The sequence below is a fragment of the Dendrobium catenatum genome, unplaced genomic scaffold (assembly GCF_001605985.2).
Source record: "Dendrobium catenatum unplaced genomic scaffold, ASM160598v2 fragScaff_scaffold_628, whole genome shotgun sequence".
Taxonomy (NCBI): domain Eukaryota; kingdom Viridiplantae; phylum Streptophyta; class Magnoliopsida; order Asparagales; family Orchidaceae; genus Dendrobium; species Dendrobium catenatum.
The window spans coordinates 3,899-23,742 of NW_021319090.1; the positions used below are offsets into that span (position 1 = coordinate 3,899).

Sequence of the window (19,844 nt, forward strand, 5' to 3'; positions counted from 1 at the left end):
GCCCTACAATTAGATAAGAGATACCGCTTATCAAAAGACCGAGGAAGGTCTCCCGTAAAGGAAGAGGACAACAGGGGAGAGAAGGGGGAGGGGAAAAAGGTCTCTTTTACTTAGAGAGGAGCCCTAGACTTGGATAAGGATATCGCCTGAACGAGACCCGAGGAATGCCTCAACTAGAAAAGAAGAAATGAGGAGGAGACTCATACCTAGTTAGAGGCCTTAAACCTGGATAGGGGATATCCCCTGAGAGGACCAAGGGAATGCCTCAAATTGAGAAAGAAGATGGAGGAGTTGGAGGCAAAAAAGTTTCATACCCCTAATGGAGGTATTTATAGGAGGGAGGGGTGGTTAGAGTAGTTATGATATATATATATATATATATAAGTTTAAAAAAAATAACCACTGGCGGTTAACCAATGGTCAGTTAGTGGTTAGCCAACCGCCAGCTAACCTGAGCTGACGTGGCCACGATTCAGGAAAGTCGGCATTGAGTCGAGCAGGGTGCATGAATATGCAAGTAGGCGGGCAACCAGGGAGGTGCGCGTTGGCAAAATTGCGGCAGTCTATCTGTGCCCATTTTTTGGCCCAATTTTGGGCTTAAAAAGGTCAAATCAAATGTTTTTTGGATCCTGGCCACTATTTCTTGACATTTTGGAGTCAATTTTAGCACTTTTAAAGCTGTCCAGGACCTATACACCCAAGATTGAATTATTTTCAAATTTTAAATCACTTTAAAAATTCCTTGAATGTTATAACATGCATTTTCAGATTCTATAGGCTTTGACGTCCGAAAGTAGGGAGTAACTAGTACATCATAAAAAAAATATCTTGATCGGGCATGAATCTCGAGGAAAAATCAATGTTGGAAATTTCCAGAATTAAAAATGGGACCATCCAAACTCTGAGTTTAGCAAACTTGCAATCGAACTGAACGTTTCAAGAATATAAACATAACAACATCAAATTTAACTCAATCTGAGCCCAAATGAGTCCAATTCAAGGACTCAAAGTGCTTTTGGAAGGTTCAAATCACAATTTGGATTACCAAACGGTTTCCAAACGAGACATGCTTATAATTAAATCAACAGGATCGACGAGACAAATCCAACTAACCTAAGTTCACTGAATTATGATAATACCAAGACATTTAAATCTTCAGTAAATGGTCAATAATCAAGAGATTCAACATCGGCCATCCATTCAAACCACTCGCCATTTACCCTTGATCCTCCTCCTATTTATAAGACATGTCACTCTAAGAAATCTATAAATTGACCCCTCCTTCCTCTTTAAAGGAGAACCTAAGTAAGTGAGCAAGAGAGAGATCGGAGATCGCTCTTGCCCCTTATCTCTGCCTCGACCGCCGCCCAAAGTTATTATGGGCCACCATTTGATGCCCATAGTTACATCAGACCAGCGCCTGACACGATGGTCCGACGAAACTTTGGATGCCAGATGGTGATCTAGCGGAGTTCCGCCGAACCACCACCTGGCGCCTGGAGTTTCGCCAGGCCACCACCTTACGTCGGATTTTCGTCAGACCATCGCCTGACGTAGGACCACCGCCTTACGACATTGGTCTTTCTGACCCTTATCTCTTGCAAACTACGATCCTTCTGACCGTCGTCGCCTACTACATTCCTTCTGACCTCCATCGCCATACAACGATCCTTTTTACCTTTGTCTCTTGCTAATTATGATCCTTTCGACCTCCATTGTCTGCTATGGTTCTTCTGACCTCCATCGCCATACAACGGTCTTTTTGACCCCTATCTCCTGCCGACTTTGGTCCTTCCGACCTTTACCGCTAGATAACGGTCTTTCTGGCCTCTATCTCCTTCCGACTATGGTCCTGACCTCTGTTTCCAGACAATAGTCTTTCTGACCCTTCTCTCCAGCCGACTACGGTCCTTCCGACCTCCACCACCATACAATGGTCTTTCTGACCCATGTCTCCTGCCAACTACAGTCTTTCCAACCTCCGTCGCTAGACAACGATCTTTCTGACCCTTGTCTATTGCCTCCTACAGTCCTTTCGACCTTCGTCACCTCCTACGATCGTTCTGACGTCTACCACCATACAACGGTCTTTCTAATCCATGTCTTCTGCCAACTACAGTCCTTTCGAATTCGATAGCTAGACAATGATCTTTCTAACCCTTGTCTCATGCCAACTACAATCCTTCCAACCTTCGTCGCCAACTACGGTCATTCCAACCTCCATCACTAAACAAAAAGTCTTTCTAACCCCTATCTCATACCGACTACGATCCTTCCGACGTACCTCGCCAAACAACAATTCTTCCAACCACTGTCACCCGACTAATCTTTTTGACCTCCATCGCCCGTCGACTATGATTATGCCCGACCAAACTAACATTTCAATACTAATTCTTTCGATTCCTGAAACTTGTCTGTCCCCTGATTTTTTTTCCCTTCTCAAAAATTTCCACAAACTCTTCCCTTATGAACGCTACAATTATTTGATTGTACACTGAATCTATATACAATACTAAGCCGTTAAACTTTATATTTCTCTACCACCGCAAATATCCCAAGACAATAATTAATAAATTTTAAATACTTTTTAAAACATGGATAATAATCTTATAAATAATAAAAATATTTTGGAAAGTCTGTTTTATTCAAATCAACTAAAGCTCAAAATCGATCAAGATGAAATTTACTTGAATATTATCTCGGGGCAAAAACCTTTGATTTATATCAAATTTCTGCATGAATATAAAGAGAGATTAAAAATGATTTTTAATTTGAATTGAACTCAATCCAATATTGTAGGGCAAGGCTCTAATAAAATAGAGACCATAGGAAGCCAACTTATAGCAAGGCCTAGTTAAAAATTTTGATACAAGCCTCAGCGCGAGATCCAATAATTCAGTCCTTATTGTGAGATAGGATACCTTAATGATTTCAATTAACATTGCAAGTGGCCATTTGATGTAAACCAATGTCATGTTGGTTGTTCATATCTACACAGCCAAAACTAAATAACGCACATTACAACATTAAATAGCACATAATGACATTATAACGTTACATATGGTTTAAAAAAAGAACACGGTGAACGTATGTCAATTGCCGCGGCCTGGATTAATTGCAGCAGCAGCATCATGGCCTGTAAGAAATGCTAACTGGGAAGAGGGCAGCCCAACTCCTTCGAAGCTGAGCCGAGCAAGGCGAGAGCCATGCCAGTTGCTCGCCTGCTTCGAGCTTCCCATTTAATACATTTCTCAATGTCCGCATGCCAGTTTGTGATGCCCAATCCCAGACTTCGGTAAGAGGGATCATACAAATGTAACCTCTCATTTGTATATTTAGAGGAATTGATGGGGCCGGTATTCATAATATCTCGAAGAACTGATATGCTGAGAGCTCGCACAAGAGCACTAGGATGAGAGAGACAGCGGACAGTGGCTGGCAATCGACACTGCAATAGAAGTTGGGTTGCAATGTTTAAGAACAGTAAAATGGATTAATGAATAAGAATGATGATTTCAATAGTAGTATTAGAAATACTTTGAGAAGATTAGCAAGGCCATCAGCTACGGCTAAGCCTGTTTCTCCCCAATTTGATACTAGGTGGACTGCTCTAGCTGTCATTTCCAGGAGCTGCATATTTTGTATTCAAGGAAATTTTAACTTAGAAGACGTGAATAATTGAGCATAATATTCAAATAAATAGATATGTGAATAATAAATCATGTCTGGAAGAGAATTCAACTATTAGCAGTCAATATGTTATTGACCTCCTTTGTATTTACCTCTAGCTGTGGTAGAGTGCAGGCTTCACCATCTACAAGCATCCCATCAGTTGCACGAAGGAGAAGATCCGAGGCACTTGCAAGGATAATTAGTGTTTCTGGGCTTTCCTGACTTCTCATGAGTTCGACAATTAACTTCACGATTCGCTGGTTGATCCTCCACATTTTTTGGCCTTGCTCATCATCTCTTGCAATCCAGGGCTGCAAATCCCGTTCTGCCTGTCCATAATCGAAAATCATGTGCCAATGAGTGACTCAAAAATAGTCCTGACATAAAGAAATTTGTGTTGATTCAGCGGTGAAGAACAGCAAGGAATGTGTATTGAACCTGAAGAACGATGGCAGTTGATGCTTTTGTAGGAGAAGCTGACACAACATCACAGAGGGCATCTACAACCTACATATGAAGAAAATAATCAAAATTCAGACCAAATCAGAATAAGGTTCATGAAATAAAAGATGAAAGGGAAGACATAAAGGACTGCAGATTGTTTCCATAGTCAGCAGCTTATAAATGTTCCAAAAATCAAGGTAAATAAATTTTTTCTCACACAGTCAGAAGAAATAGGCACACACAGAAAAAGAAAAAAAAGAAAAAAAATAAATAAAACTTGCTCTATGACGCCATCTGTGGAACTCATGCAACGAAAAATCTGAGGTATAATCAAAAAACAGTATTTAAAGAAGCATGTGATAAACAATAGTCCTATTCAACGAATGTCTAATAAAATGTATAATTTACTCCTGAGACATTAAACTGCAATGAAGATGCAGAGCCGCATTGATAAGTGTTAGTTCAGTAAGCCCATCACCCTCCCATATACACGGGCTTTAGAATCGAAGCGGAAAAGAGGATGCAGTGTCATTGGTCTATTTCACAAGTAGACTTCGAAGAACAATTGAACCATAAAGCTGGACCAAAACAAGAAGTTGCAACCACGAGGCAGCAGAGAAACAAAAGGATTCAGGTGGTTCTATGAAATGGATCAAAAGAAGCATGCTGTACTAAGTTAAACAAAATCGACAGCAGATTAAAGAGGACATTCTAAAATGATGAAGCTTCAATATTTTTTCTGCTATGTTTTACTCACCGAAAATCAATCATGAAGGCCTTCCCTAAATCAAATTATAATAAAAACATTTACCATGTAAGAGCAAGTTGTGAAATACCATATACATTAAACTACTGATGTTCTGAACTTTCTTATAAGAAATAAATATAAAAATGTACTTAAAGAAAAGAGCAATGAGACTGAATCTATTACTGATGATTGTTAAATATATAACTATATATAGCTCCATTTACACGAGAAAAACCAACCTGTCTCCACCCTTGCTGAGCGGATGTACTTTCTGCACTCATTTTTGTCTCAGGAGCAGCAATTAGCTTGTGCCATAACAAAGAAACAACAGAGAAACACAACTCTTGTTTCTCAGCAAGAACTGATCTTAGAAGAGCCTGTGAAGTGCGGTTGAATCGCCCATTCCAATCCATAGTAAGAAAATTTGCAAGATCAGACGCATCATCAGAAAAACGTTCCATGCTTTTCTCTGACGTATCCACAGCCATATAATTTATCAACTTTGCCTTCTCACATTTTATGGGAGCCATTGAAGAGTTCTTAGATTGAATGGAAGCATTATCCTCTGTCTTTAAGCTGCTACTACTTGAAGAACTCAATGGCAGCACACCAGTTGAACACAATGAGCTGTCCTTCCTTCGTGGTACAAGTATCAAGTTCGCTTCAAGTGGTTCTGCCTTGTCAACTATAGAAGCAACTGTTTTACCATGCAAGTCAATTAGATGATAAAGGGAAGAAGCTCTTGCACCAATCTCACTATCCCATTTGCATCGCATCAAAACAGAAAGGGAATTCATGCAGGCCTTCGATCTTCCAAATAATTCAGAAACATGGGCAGCAACCATAGCTGCAGCCACAATCTCATTGGAACTATAACTCCATGAAGTTCCAACCGATGATGGTTTCAGTGAGAAAAGAGCTTCTAAAATTTTAAGAAATCTGCAAGTGTGCTGAGCTGCTGAACTCATACCGTCATGTACCTTTTGAGAAAAACCATTGGTTTTTGCTGCCTTTGCCAATCTAACAGGATCTTCAGAATCTGGATGAAAGCCATTTTTTGTGATCAAAGGGAGCAACTGAAGTTCACAAGACAATGCACATATAGCGGCCAAAACATACGAATCAAATGTTGCAGTAGGACCATGTTTTCTCCTGCTTCTACTCCTCCCAGATTGTTTAGAATCAAGTATCTGCAGTTCATTAGCAACCTCAACTGAAGAAAGATGAATGCTTCCCGTAGGCCTCTTGCTTCCATTTGGCAAAGCTTCATGGCTGATGCAAACAGTTAGCACTACAAACAAAAGGCGAGAGGCTAGATCCTCAGATGCACATGATTCTAGGAACAGAGAATGAACCATTGTGCGGAGCTCAGCCACTGCCAAGCTCTTAGTGTTGGGCCACATGCCTCCATTATTACTTGACTTTTTTGACTGCTCAAAAGATGTAACTTGTGGAAACGTTCTTCGAAGTATGGCTTCAACAGTAGCAACAAATATTCTCATAAGACATGCTTCAGATGGACTTCCTTGAGGTAAGTACTCCAGCACTTTTAGCAGTGGTAAGTACAAGCTCCAAGATAGCGTAGGAGGTTGCAATGGTGCTGCCACTACTATCTCTGGTAAATCAACAGCTGATGAACTCAAGGGAAGCAAACCATAAGCAGCCTCCCAGATGGTACAGATCCTCCATTCCACATCTGGGCCATGAGCACATAGCATTGAGGCGATTCCTTGTGCGGTTGCCTCAATAGTGGCTTCAGCAGCAGGAACTTCCAGCTAAATATCAAAAAAGTTTAATGCAAATTTACATCAAAAGAAAAATGTTCTAATTGAAATTGCAAAAAAAAAGAGAGGCCGACTTGAATAATTATCTCAAAATTTTACATTACCTGTTTCTTATAAGAAGATATGTAACCAGCCAAGGGTCCATGCTGGACTTCAACTCCTTCTGTCTGCCTCAACGGAGGAAATAGTAGCATGGGTTGTGAAAGTATACGAAAGAGCAAAGCAGCTGCAGCATCTGCAGCAATACCTGACCTCATTGACATTGCGGTGCCAATTGCACGCAAGAAATGTAAATGCATCCAGTTTCGAGGAAGCTATTGGCAGAAAAATAAAAAGTTAGAATCTACGGGTCATTCATAAAGTGAAAACCTTAAAAGAGTTATTTAAATGAAAAAAATTGCTCAAGTTTTATCAAGTACACTGAGAATGGAAGGTTTGTCCAAAATATAAAAAGTGACAAGTCTGTGATACAAATATCATAGGTTGTAGGCTCCCTTAGACATATATATAGCCTTTTGCTTCTTGCTTCTGCTTGAACAGCATAACCAATTTTAGAGCATTTTATCAAAAAAATATGAGAAGGTTCCGTTGTAAAAAAACTGAAGAAGTTTTATAATATAATAGTTTGGGTAGCTTCCTAGAAAAAAATATTTATATAAACTTTAACTCTTTTATCTAATGAGTAAAACTAATTATTTAATCAAACATAAAATGGAGCTAATGAAATCCACAAAAAGGAGAGGCAAATGTGTAATCCATCTTATGCATGTGTATAGATATACACACACATACTCACATTCACACTCAGTCACACTCATAGTTTGTGTGTGTATATATATTTGCAACCATAGTTGGTTTTGGCTGGTTAAATTGATTACCCTAAACAGAATAGACTTGGTCTAGATTTTATTGTGACAAAATAAAAAGGATTTGTAGTTGACTACTGATAACGTAGAAAAATAGCACGGTACCTATCAAGCAAGACATACAAACAAGGGTTTCAAGGTTGCAGATGGACAATAGGTGCATGCCCTTACAAGAAAATTGTGGAGAAAGGTTTGTGATTGGACAAGCTCAATAGACTAAAGGGAGTCGATGATTACATCTGCAGGACAACAAGTGGGTGTGCGGTTTGATTATGAAGTTACATGAAGAAGCAATGGTGTGATTATGAAGTTACATGAAGAAGCAATGGAAGCAAGCGTTGAGGAAACAACCATGCACTCAAATAAGCACGATATGGAGTGCGGGTGGATAGTTAGTGGTCTAAGAGGATGCATGCGACAAGGAGAGCATAAGAGCATGAGCGTGAGGGTGAACATCAATGGGATTAGAAGTGCAACTGGTTCGATTTAATGACATTGAGTGAAATAAGAACAAATGATAATTCTGTAAGAAAGAAATGGCAAATGGCTTTTTTCATATAGTTTTTCATATAAGGCGAGCAATTTTGAAGTGATGGTGACAGATTATCAGGAAGAGAAAAACTGCACTATGGGATGAGGCAATAGCATGCTAGTGCTTAAAGTAGTTGGGAGTCAAAAGGAATGTTGCAGGTCAACTTAAAATGCTCTTACTGGCGCAAGGGCAAATAGAGAGCAAGTAACAAGGATTGTATCAAGCATAAAAAGAACGAGAGATCAGAAAATGAAACAGCGTGTGAAGTTTCCTCCACATATCGCATGAATGACTGGAATCAAAAGATAGGCACAACTATTGTAGCTAGCAGATCTAATAGGAACAATTGCACAGGGACGATTGAAGTGAATATTGATGCAGTTAGCAAGCGATAAATTCATATCATTTAGTGCGATGGAATGTATTGTAACTTCCTACAAAAATTTTCTATATGTTTAGTTAAAATAGCTTTAGCACTTAATAGTTTTTTAAAAGAACGATTAAAAAAATTAAATTAAAAAATAGATTTGGTAAAATATATAGAGTTTTGTTTACATGGAGAGTTGGTTTGAAGTTGAGGTTAAGTTGTATCTTATTTATTTTATAGGTCTCAAGTTCGAGCCACCAAAATAGAGTATTTGTAAATATAGATGCTGGATCTAACGTTGTTCATGGAAAGAAACCAATACTTTATTAGATAAATAAATCAACCCAAGGGAGAGATGCAAAGTCTCAATGAATATTTGAAAAAAAATTATTAAAAAGGAACCTGATCAAACATCTTTGAACAAAGAAAGATGAGTTAAATTGAGTTACAAATAAATTTAGATAGAGAAATTTTGTAGAAAATTCTGGTGAAATTTCACAAGATATTTTTTGTTTGACTTTCCCCTCTATGATTTCTCTTATGTAAAAGGTTGATGGAGGAACTCCAAATTATAGGCAAATATCAATGGGTTCTTTATACAATTGAAAACATAGTAAAGTTAATGAAAGAATGTATATGATGAACTTATGTAACTAATTATATAGCAAACGAATTATAGACCTGTAGTTGGTTACTAGTTAGAGGTGAAGGCGAACTCCAAATTATGTACAAGTACCCTTAGAATTTTTTGGGGGGAGAAATAGCCATGTTTAATGGGCAACTTCGTGAGTCCTTTTAACAAGTTCAATAATTTAGTATTGACTGTTGAGTTGGAGCAAACTATTGGTCAGATTTTCTATGAAGCAAATTCTGGATGACTTGAGGCTTTTGGTGATTTCAAACTTTAGGAGTAGCAAAATGTTATGATTGAAGTTTGTTCTCAATCAGCAACTACTTTGACTGGATTCAAGTCCTCATAATGAAGATAGCGGTTATGGGTGAATAGGGTAAAGTTCCATATAGCCACCACTCCCGAGGCCCTATATTAGCAGGATTCATAAAATCATATTTAAATGATCAATAAAAGTAAGTATACCCCAAAAATGAAGCTACTACCAATGCAGGCTATAAGGAGGGATTGGCGTCTACAAAATCTAAACCTAAAATTTACAAAGGTTATTTATGTGACACAAAGCAATTCATTTCCACTTTCTACAACTAAAAACAATCAGTTTTATATCAGCTCACACATCTTGAAGATAGCAAAAATCAAGAAAATGTCATTTAAACCTTAGAGAAGTCAAAGTCAAAGTATGTAAAATAATAAATTAAAACTAAAAAGGATAAAAAAGAATTAACAAAGAAGCAATACAACAATGACTAAATTCTCATTCAAAATATTACTAGTTTAATAATTTTATAGTCACATACCCTCATGCCAGATGCATAATCCTCAGCCGCCCTTAGGAGTTCTACAAGTTGAACTGCTGCATCAAGTGCATCTGGAGCCCATGATGGAGGTGCTTCAAGAAGTCCAAGAAGAAGCCTCTGTGTCGCACTTGGAGTAGCAATGGAATAGTACCTGGTATAAAAAGAAGCAAATAAATTTATGTGTTTTAGAGTATCAGCTAATATGTACGAGAACAGACTGGCATTGTGTTAAGAAACAAATGAAATAAATATCAATGAAGATTCACCGATGAAACAAACGAGCATATGGCTCAAGTGCTGGCAGTCCTGCTACTAGGTGCTCATCTAAAGGAGTTGTAGGAGGAGGTAAGAGAAGTGCAGGTACAGCAGCTGCTGTTAAATTTGCAGTCTCATAACGAGCAACTTCATCATCACAAACGCTTAATATGACACCAGCACCATTGGCGACAGCCCACCTTGGAGTTGATGGCATAAGCTGAGGATGCTTTCCAGATTGTCGACTACAAGCTAGATTTGATAGAAATATATTAGGTTGCATAGTTTCAAATCACACCAAATATCTATGGTAGTTAAGCAGCAGAAGAAAATTCGAATATTGAACTAGCTAATAAATTTCGTAGGATAAGCACTAAATTAAATAAGCAAAAAAGAACCTCGAGCATACATCCAATGCAGAACATCCATCAAAAATATTTTGACAACATAAAATGTAACAAAAAATAATACATGAATAACAAAATATATTACAGCAGCGGCGTAAAAAATTTGAATCATAAAAACTCTAGATCCTCTAAACTCTAATATCTGGCATCATGACTTTAAATATTAAAACTTTGTATAGAAAACCTGAAAAGCATATCAACCTGCTAGTCAAGTACGTAAGCACTTTCGATATACGACAAACTGCCAATGTTGTCACATTAAAATTGCTCTACAGTGAGTAGGAGCGTTGATCTAGCATAAAAAAAACTAAATTACGTGCTCCGGAACAACCCTCAAAACCTTTTCTACAATATCACCATTTTAAATCTTCGAATTTTTTTTTTTGAATTGTTATGAAAGGTTCAAGGGATCATCCAATAACAAAGCAAAATTTAAAAATTATACTTCAAAAATTTACGGAAAAAAATTAGAACTCTTTGTAGTTTAGGCCAGAATTAGTTGTAACTTAGGAAAAATGAAGTCCAATTAACAGTAGTAAAGCAGCAATCGTGCTAATCAGATTGGTTCAGATCAAGTTCAGGCATGGTCAATTGCATTCACACTTCGATGTTTCTTACCCTAGTTTGATCTACCATCATAAATGGCATGTACTTTGGTCCCACATTGAACATTTTACAGGCTCTGCTCTACCAGTCAGAACAGATTCCATAGATTCATTTGTTTGGGCAAAATATCTTTCATGCGGATTTTCTTGTAAATTAACAGTCTACAAAGTGTATCTGACAGGTTCATTATCAACTGGACTAAAATCTTTTCCCAAGCCATATCTGGTCAAACCAAACTAGCCAGGTAGGTCCCTGAACCTATGCCTAGGTCTAAGCAACACCATACAGCCAACTCTGTCATTTTCAAGTCACAATAGCTTACTGAAGCTGAAGAAATTAAGAAAAATGTCCATTTCAAATGTCATTAGACCCATCACCACTCAATCAGCAGAAAAGATTTTCCCATAGTTATATGCTGGCGTTCATTAAAAAGGTACGCTGTTTTATTTTGATACATTAGAGTATGCATTCACCATGGAAAAAAAGGATTCATGTAGCCGACCCCACGTAGTGGGACAAAGGCTTGATGTTGTTGTTGTGTAAAGTATACATTCACCAGGCAGGTGCTCACTCGTAAGAGCTGATGAAATGGAATACCAAAACTGATCTAGTAGATTGATGAGAAACTTAAACATGGTTAACCAAGATGACTAACAGGAAGAATCACTGACCAGTTGTTGGGGGCTTTAGTTCTCCAGCAGCAGCATACTTCCCCATGACTCCACCACACCTGATGAAGCATTATACTTCGGGGTCAGCTCATTTTTTTTGCTCAAAATATGTTCACATTATTGCAAAATTAGCACACTTAACGGAGGAATACTTCTTCATTGTACAATATGCTCCAAATATGGATGCTTTCAAACAAAGAAAATGACCAAATTGTACCCAGACTACTTAGAGTACGCTCCTTTGACTCTGGACTAATCATATTTTTCAATTTGGTCCCTGTATTTATCAAAACTTGACTCTTTTGGTCTTGCAAAATAAATCTTTTGATCTCTCAACTTAAATTTCTTGACAAACTTGAGAGACCAATTTGGAGAATAACAATAATGCGTGTTCAAAATTAACACACAAGAAATAGTCTAGGGGCAAATTTGATCATTTTCTCTTCTCAAACAACAAGGCTAATTTTAATGAGTGCTAATATATTGTTCATGCGAGGAGAGAGAGAGAGAGAGAGAGAGAGAGAGAGAGAGAGAGTGGGAGAATCTCATGCAATAGACATATAATTCCTGTAACAGGAGCAGTTTTTGTTAAGAGAAAGTAAATAACAAACAAATCAAGCAGGAGTGAACTTCGATTGTAACTCAAAGCATATCTGATATGTAATCTTAAAGTTTCAAAATTAAACTGAAAAAGACAGCCTACCATCGGAAATAATCACTCCTTATTCCCAGAGGTGCAGAAAGCAGTATATCAGTAATCCATGGAGTCAAAGGACGCATTGTCTTCCGATCAGGACTATTACAGGATTCCCCTTCACTAGATTCACTTGTAGTAGCATGGTTTCCACTGCTACTTCTTTCTACTTCAACATTGCGGGGTTCAGACTTGTAAATTGGTCGATTGTAGTGAGTCAAAACACGTAAAATCTCACCACAGGCCAGAGCCCACTGTTCAGAATATTCTTTCTACAACAAAAGAGACCAATTTGAGCAAGGAGCTGTGCATATATGATCATATGATATAGTTAATAAAAAACAGTAGCATGCACAATAACCCAGTACATATTTAAATAATGATTCAAAGCTTCAAACTTTCTGATTGTAGAAAGCATGCACTGATATGATATGTATAAAACATTTTTACCTCATTTGTCTGGCTGATTAAAGATATGAACGAATTAAATGGCGAATCATTCTTTCCATACACTAAGGTCCCATCAATTATACATGATAGAATTGGATGCACAATAGCATGCCCATGCTCAGGATGATGGAGGAAGAATATTGCTGAAATTATCATATAAAAGAGTTATGCATTTTCTTCAAAGAAGAGAGGAAAATATGATATATTAATATCACTAGCATGTCTTAACGAATTCCAAAAACCATTTAAAGGATTAAGTTTTCCATACCCAACACATCATCAAGAAGACGCTTCTCATGAAATGGATAATGCCTCTGGATTAGCTGCACAAGAAAATATTAAATCTAGGTAAAGATTGAACCTTCAAACCTTCTATGAATTACAGAGTTTATGTTCTATACATGCTTAAAACAAATTAACAAAAATGCTCAACAGCAATGAAACATGCTTGGAATGAAAATTTTCAATGAACTAAGAAAATGATCATACCTGAGCTATGTCTTCTGGGAATTGTTCAGAAGTAAATTGAGCAAAATATTCAACATAGGCCATAATTTGCACCTAAAAATAGTCAGACAAACTAGGCATATCAAAATCTAAACAAAAAATATAACTAGTAGAAACATTGAATTTCCAAATTAATCTCATTTAATAGACAATAACATTTCAACAAAATGAACTTACTTTACCAACTACCTAGCTGGGAAAGGAAAAGAAAGTAAATTATAGTGAAGGGAATGTAAAAGGATTATTATGTACTTTAGAGATAAAGGCAGTACATAAAATAACAACATAACTATAGCATCACAAATCTTATATAAACTGAATTTAAAAAGTAATAATTGCAACTCATCTTAACTGTACAATGGTCAAAATTTCAAAGACCACCAGTCCACAACAAATTCAGGCGACAGCAGTACAATGGAGGCATTCCCCATTAGCGTTACTTTTAGAGAATAGTTCAAAACTCACTACCTAAAATTACTGCATATAAAGTTTGATCCATGATATGTGATTAAAATATTTGATATCTTCTACTCAGACTTTAAAAGTGCCTTTCAAGTTTTTATTTTTATTTATTTATTTATTTATTCGCTGGATGAACCTTCAAAGCATATTGCTTCTTCACCATTCTAATGGACCACACGTGTTAATATTTTACCAATGTGACAAAAGGAAAGGAGCGGTGCTACTTCTTGGAAATGTAAGGCTTACAATGAACTTTCAAAGGCACAAAGGGAGGGGGCCTGGAATATCTTTAGTAACTCCATAGCTTTTCTTAAAGGAAAATATATTTGCATTTCCAAGGGTTATTATCTTAATACATTAAATTAAACCTAAAACAAAAAAAAACATTTATTTCTTAAATAGCCAAACTATTTGTATTCATTGAGCATTAAAAATTACTAAATCTTGCAAATTATTACCACAAATAACAATAGGTAAGTCATTATCTCCAACATACGATTGGATTTGCTCTATTCTCCTATCTCCCTATTATCCCTCAGCATGTGCAGCTTGGATAAAACTCATTGGCAAGTAGGGCCATAGAGAGTAAATTTCTCATATCCACTATGCAAGCTGTCATGCTCGAAGCACCTAGAAAAGCCTCATGAAAGGCAAAGTTGGGCGAATGTTTAATTCAGGAAGCTGTCAAGACAATCGTGGTTCAACTGCTACACTTTAGATGGCTACATGACCAATTAAACCATTACCTTGATGTGGCTAAAACAAGGCAACAACACTGCCGTATCATCATTGTCTGCACCATAGGTCACATTAGAGAGGCCATCAAAGAAAGAATGGGAGTAGATGGTATTTGAGCAATGCAGCAAAGCCAACCTTTGAACCATCCTACTCATATCATATACTAGGCGAAAATTAACGCAAAGTCCAAATAATAAGCACGCCTTAATAATAAGCACACATGAAAGGCCAGCAGTGCTCTTAAAATATCCATGGGCATGATGTGAAGATCAGTTTTACATAGAATTCAAATAGGTAAAGTCATTTCAAAAAAAGGCTTATAAGGTGGCCTAAAGTTGTCAGAGTTTGTCAAAAAGAGAAAAAAATAAGGATTGAAGCTATCCAGCCTAATTTAAAAAAAAAATTCAAAAGAAAAATCAACTTTTAGTGGTCAAATTTGAGTGTGAAGTTTTCATGTAAAGGGAGCAGAAAATTTCCATGTGCAGAAGTTGGCGGAAAAGAAAAAATATGAAAAAAAAACCAAAGGAGATGAAACACCTTCATAAAGAAGATTAATGACAGAAAAAGTAGAAAAAACAATGTTATAATTCACTAATAATAACTTGGATAAGAAGTCTAAGAACCTTTATCTGGATGAGGGATCATAAGACAAAAACTAAAATAAGACTTCAATGTCATTTATGAAATTGTTATTCAAAGATGTTTCCAATTCAAACATTGAACATCTGCAAATAATCCTGCTAGGAGGATGGAACAATAATGGTCCAAATTGAGTCCAATATATTAATAGATTGACACCAATCAAGAAAAAAAAAACTTTATTTAATAAATAAAGACCATACTAGAATATTAAAAGCTCAACTCTTGTTTCATAGTTAATGTAGGACAATTCTCTACTCTCCAATGAATCCCAGCAATCTCCAACTCACAAGAGATTCCTCAATAGATCATAATGTTCCCATCAAATGGAATTTCTTTTCAATACTTCAAGTATTATGCACCAAAAGCCCATTTAACCACATGGAATCTACCCATTTTTATTATTTGCATGACCATGATAGAAGCTTTTAAGAGCATTGGAAGGCACAAATCATATGCAAAACTTGATCTTAATTGAGCCATTGGCTTTAATATCATTTGTTAGGTGGGTGGAACACCAAAGGCTTAAATTATATTAAAAGATCAATAAATAGACACTATCAACAGAAAAGCTTAATAAACACTACAACTAAAATAAAAATTCAACTTTTATTTCATATTTGATGAGGGCTATTTTCACTCTAATGTGGATCTCAACTAATTATTATTTAAAGATATTATAAAACTAAATATGTGACATTTGCCAATAACATAACATTACAAGGCAAATTTCAGCGATCAAAGCATAAGCATAATAATTTCAGAAATAATATGTTTAAGATTCATTAGCATGCAGATGTGAAGTTAATAGGTATATAGAGGGGCGGCGTTCAAACTTCAAAGGGTACAAATTTCAAATATATACTCCCAGTACCTGTCTCTGCTGCTCATCTTGAGGTGGCGGCCACAACAAGGAGGAGAACTGAAGGCCATCGATCCACTTCTGGCACGATGCAGACATACTATTCAGCCTGATCGAATCCCTTTTTATCCGCTTATTCGGGAACCAAAATACTCGCTCAAAAGAGCTTCCACCACGAACGGTGCGCAAGAACAAGCGTAGAAGGCAACCAAAACACAAAAAAAATATAACTCACTCAATAAAAACCAGACCCTGCTTTGCCCTCTCTGTGTCTCAACAAAGCAAAGCCTCAATCTTCGGACAAACTTAACTTTTTTTGAGACACCATATCATCATCATCGTCTTCTCAGGCTCCAAAAAAATTCTAAAGAGTATATTGCAATCGATCGGGAGCTAAGTCAGAATACTGCACCAAAACATCAGCATAAATCAGTTTCATTTCCCAAATTCTTCAACAAAATCGACTAGTCCAAACTTTTACCAACTAATCGAGTAAGGAAAAAAAATCCCAAAATACAAAAAAAAAAAAGACTGAATAATTTTGAACCGAGAAAGACAGAAAGAACAGAGAAAAATCAGAATCGGGAGAAGAAAAGATAAGTACTTAGTCGTAGTTCTAGCTGAAGCTATGTCTGGACTTTGAAAGTACCTGTGCTGATTTAGAACGGGTAGGAGTAGCGGAGAAAGAGATACAGATGGGAAGAGAAATCGTTGAAAAAACTGATTTTTTTTTCTGTAGATGAAAAAAAGGAGGAAGATATAGATTTATTTTCCGGTGGCAGAAGGAAGGATAGATAGTTCGGCATCCGGGGGAGCAATCAATAAACGGAAGCTGGGCTACGCCCTCCCGATCTTCTCCCCGTACCTACGTGGCGATGATATTTTTGCGGAACCACCTAATATCACATCCATGTATCCATCGATACCCATGCCATGGTACGATGGTATCAGCTCCGGACTCTTTCCATTGACGAGATTGCCCTCGAATGGCTTGAAACGCGGGTGGATTCTTTCTTTCTTGTGTCGTCGCAAACGTGGACCGATCGGAGCCGTTCGCAGTGCTGGCAACCAGACAGTTGTTGATTAGTGTGCTCGCTAGTGATGGACTGAAAATTATTTTGATCATCTTGTTTATAAATTTACGAAATAATTAGTCGCTGGCATTAAGAATCTTCGAGTTCGAGTTGTATGGACGGAATATTTGATTTACTGTTCCACGTAAGATAAAAAATTACATATGGCTGATATATCATCAAAAAATTATCTTGATCAGGCACGAATCTAAAAAAAATTCAAATTGAAAACTTCAAAAATTTAATTCGGAATCATTTGAACTCCGATTTCAACAAACTTATAGTCGAACGGAGCGTCTTGGAAATACAAACCCAACGACACCAAATTCAAATCAATCCGAGCCCAAATGGGTATGAATCGAAGACCCGAAGCGCTGTTGGAAGGTTCAAACCACAATTTAGATTACTATACGGTTTCAAGACTTGGTATGCTTATAGTCAAATCGAGCGGATCGATGCGTCAAATCAACGAGCCTAAAATAACCAAATTCTGATTTCATTAAGACCTTCAAATGTCTGACAAGTGGTACACAATCAAGGGATTCAATATCGGTCGTCCGTCTATACCACTCTTATTTACGGGTCATGCCACTTTTCAGAAAACTATAAATAGCCCCTCATTTATCTTAAGAGGGGACCCGAAGCAAGAAGAAAGAGGAGCATAAGAAAAGAAGATAAGGAGGGAAGAAACTCCTCCTCGACCACCGCCGGAGTTCCGCCCGACTTTCAAGTGACGCTGAAACTCCGATCAATCTCCATGTGACGCTGAAATTCTACTTGACCTCCAAGTTACGTCGAAATTCCTCCTCGACCACCAATAGAGTTTCACACGTCCAGCGACTAACGTCGAATTTCTATCGATGTCGAACTTCTGCCCATCGTCGGATTCCTGCCGGACGCCAGACTTCCATCTGACACCAGAAGTCCATCAGACTTTTACCCGTTGTCAGACATTCGTCGAACTTCTATCCAATGCTAGACTTATTCCCATCGTTGGACTTCTACTTGACTACAGTACTTCCGACATCCGTCGCTAGACAGTAGTCTTTCTGACCTCCGTCGCTGATCTCCGTCGCCCGACGAGTACGGTCCTTTCGACTTACGTCGCCCACCGACTATGATCCTTCCGACCAAACAAACACATCAACAATGATTCTTTGTATTCCTACCATGCAATGTATTCTATATGATGTACATCGAGCTAAGGCCATCCCCCAAGGAAGCATTTGTAATCAACTGCAAATACTAGTGGATTCATTCATACTAGGCTAGCCCCGTGGTTTTTCCCCCTTTTCACTAGTTTTTGACTTAAAAATTCTAGCGTCTCATGTGAATGACGCACCCTCTCTCTTTATCTGTATCCATATTGCATTTCATACAACACTGAGACACTAAACTTTATATTTCTATATGTTAAGAGAGTTGCTATTTGCATGTTTTATCTTTTTGCAACTTGTATAATTTTGATGATTCCAAATATTATTGTTTTAAGCTTTATTTTCTCCTAACACTTTTTGGAAAAAATTATTTTTGCTCTTGTGTGGACTAACATTTCAGGATAATCAAACTCTAAACTAATGAAGACTTCAAATCGAAATTCAGCATGAGATAGTTTGTAAATTGAAGTTTGTATTTTTTATTGTAATTGAGTTTGAGAAAATATGATTTTAATTGAATAAGCTTAGCACACACACTTGGGGAGATATTTAAAAATCACACTGATCGTACGGGATGAACCTTGTTAGTACGGGACGATCAAGTCAGTTAATCCCCTCGGAAGAGAAATGGAACAAATAGGAAGTGAGAAAATTTTTCTAAGTCCTGATCGTCGAGACGAATTTCTCAATTCGTCCCGGTACGATCTGCTCTAGATTCTCACTTTGTGCTGATAGACCAGACGATTCATCCTGTTCATGCCAGGACGAAATACTCTCTGGAAAATTTTCATCCAGATGAGCTTCTAGTCGTTCCAGGACGAGATGCTCTCTAGAAAATTTTAGTCTAGACGAGCTTCTATTCGTCCCTGGATGAAATACTCTCTGAAAAATTTTCGTCCAGACAAAATCTTATATTCGTGCGAGGACGAAATGCTCTCTGGAAAATTTTTGTCTAGACGAGCTCTTATTCGTCCCTAGATGAAATGCTCTCTGGAAAATTTTTGTCCAGACAAGCTCCTATTCGTTCTAGGAAGAAATGCTCTCTAGAAAATTTTCATCCAGACGAACTCCTATTCATCCTAGGACGAACATATTTTGTACAGGACGATGATCGGGTACGAAGATAGTTCGTACCAATATACATTATGTTCGTATGCAACTAATTAAGTAAATTTGTAGGTTGTTAAGCCTAAGTAAATGTCCCACGGCTACCAAGAGGGGGGTGAATTGGTAGTTTTTAAAAATTTTAAACCCTCTTAATAATAAAGTTGAACCGAAATAAAATTTTCTTTTAAAGTTTGTAGAAAAATGTTTTTCAACCACAGAGTTGTTAAAACTGAAATTTAAAATGCGGAAACGTAAAAGCAATAAAGTAAATGACACCAGATTTATAATGGTTCGGTCTATAACCAGACCTACATCCACTCCTCAGAGGCACCCTCTGAGTATTGCACTAATACCACAAAGTGACTCTCCTTT

At 37.3% G+C, this 19,844-nt stretch overlaps 1 protein-coding gene across 2 annotated transcripts; it reads right to left on the bottom strand.

The window, feature by feature from the left end:
* Window positions 1-2,883: 2,883 nt before the first annotated feature.
* On the bottom strand, window positions 2,884-17,009 carry LOC110098790 (protein GIGANTEA). Of its 2 annotated transcripts, none has more exons than XM_020825717.2 (15): window positions 16,785-17,009; window positions 16,148-16,541; window positions 13,417-13,488; window positions 13,196-13,250; window positions 12,928-13,070; window positions 12,487-12,749; window positions 11,784-11,842; window positions 10,111-10,351; window positions 9,845-9,995; window positions 6,753-6,962; window positions 5,104-6,639; window positions 4,111-4,179; window positions 3,783-4,001; window positions 3,538-3,630; window positions 2,884-3,448 (listed from the first exon to the last, which is right to left on the bottom strand). In XM_020825717.2, the coding sequence occupies exons 2-15, from the start codon at window positions 16,232-16,234 to the stop codon at window positions 3,149-3,151; spliced, it is 3,498 nt and encodes a 1,165-aa protein (XP_020681376.1). In that variant the 5' UTR covers window positions 16,235-16,541; window positions 16,785-17,009; the 3' UTR covers window positions 2,884-3,148. The 2 variants fall into 2 exon arrangements, with proteins under 2 accessions (XP_020681376.1, XP_020681377.1); XM_020825718.2 differs by having other exon boundaries at window positions 16,740-17,009.
* Between the last annotated feature and the right edge of the window lie 2,835 nt (window positions 17,010-19,844).

What these genes read in the sequence shown, in the direction of transcription:
- LOC110098790 (XM_020825717.2), bottom strand. Translation starts at nt 16,234, where the DNA reads ATGTCTGCATCGTGCCAGAAGTGGATCGATGGCCTTCAGTTCTCCTCC. An exon ending in AAGATGAGCAGCAGAGACAG is followed by an intron (nt 13,489 to 16,147) that starts GTACTGGGAGTA and finishes GACTATTTTTAG; the next exon opens with GTGCAAATTATGGCCTATGT. An exon ending in TATCTTCTTATAAGAAACAG is followed by an intron (nt 6,640 to 6,752) that starts GTAATGTAAAAT and finishes TTTGATATTTAG; the next exon opens with CTGGAAGTTCCTGCTGCTGA.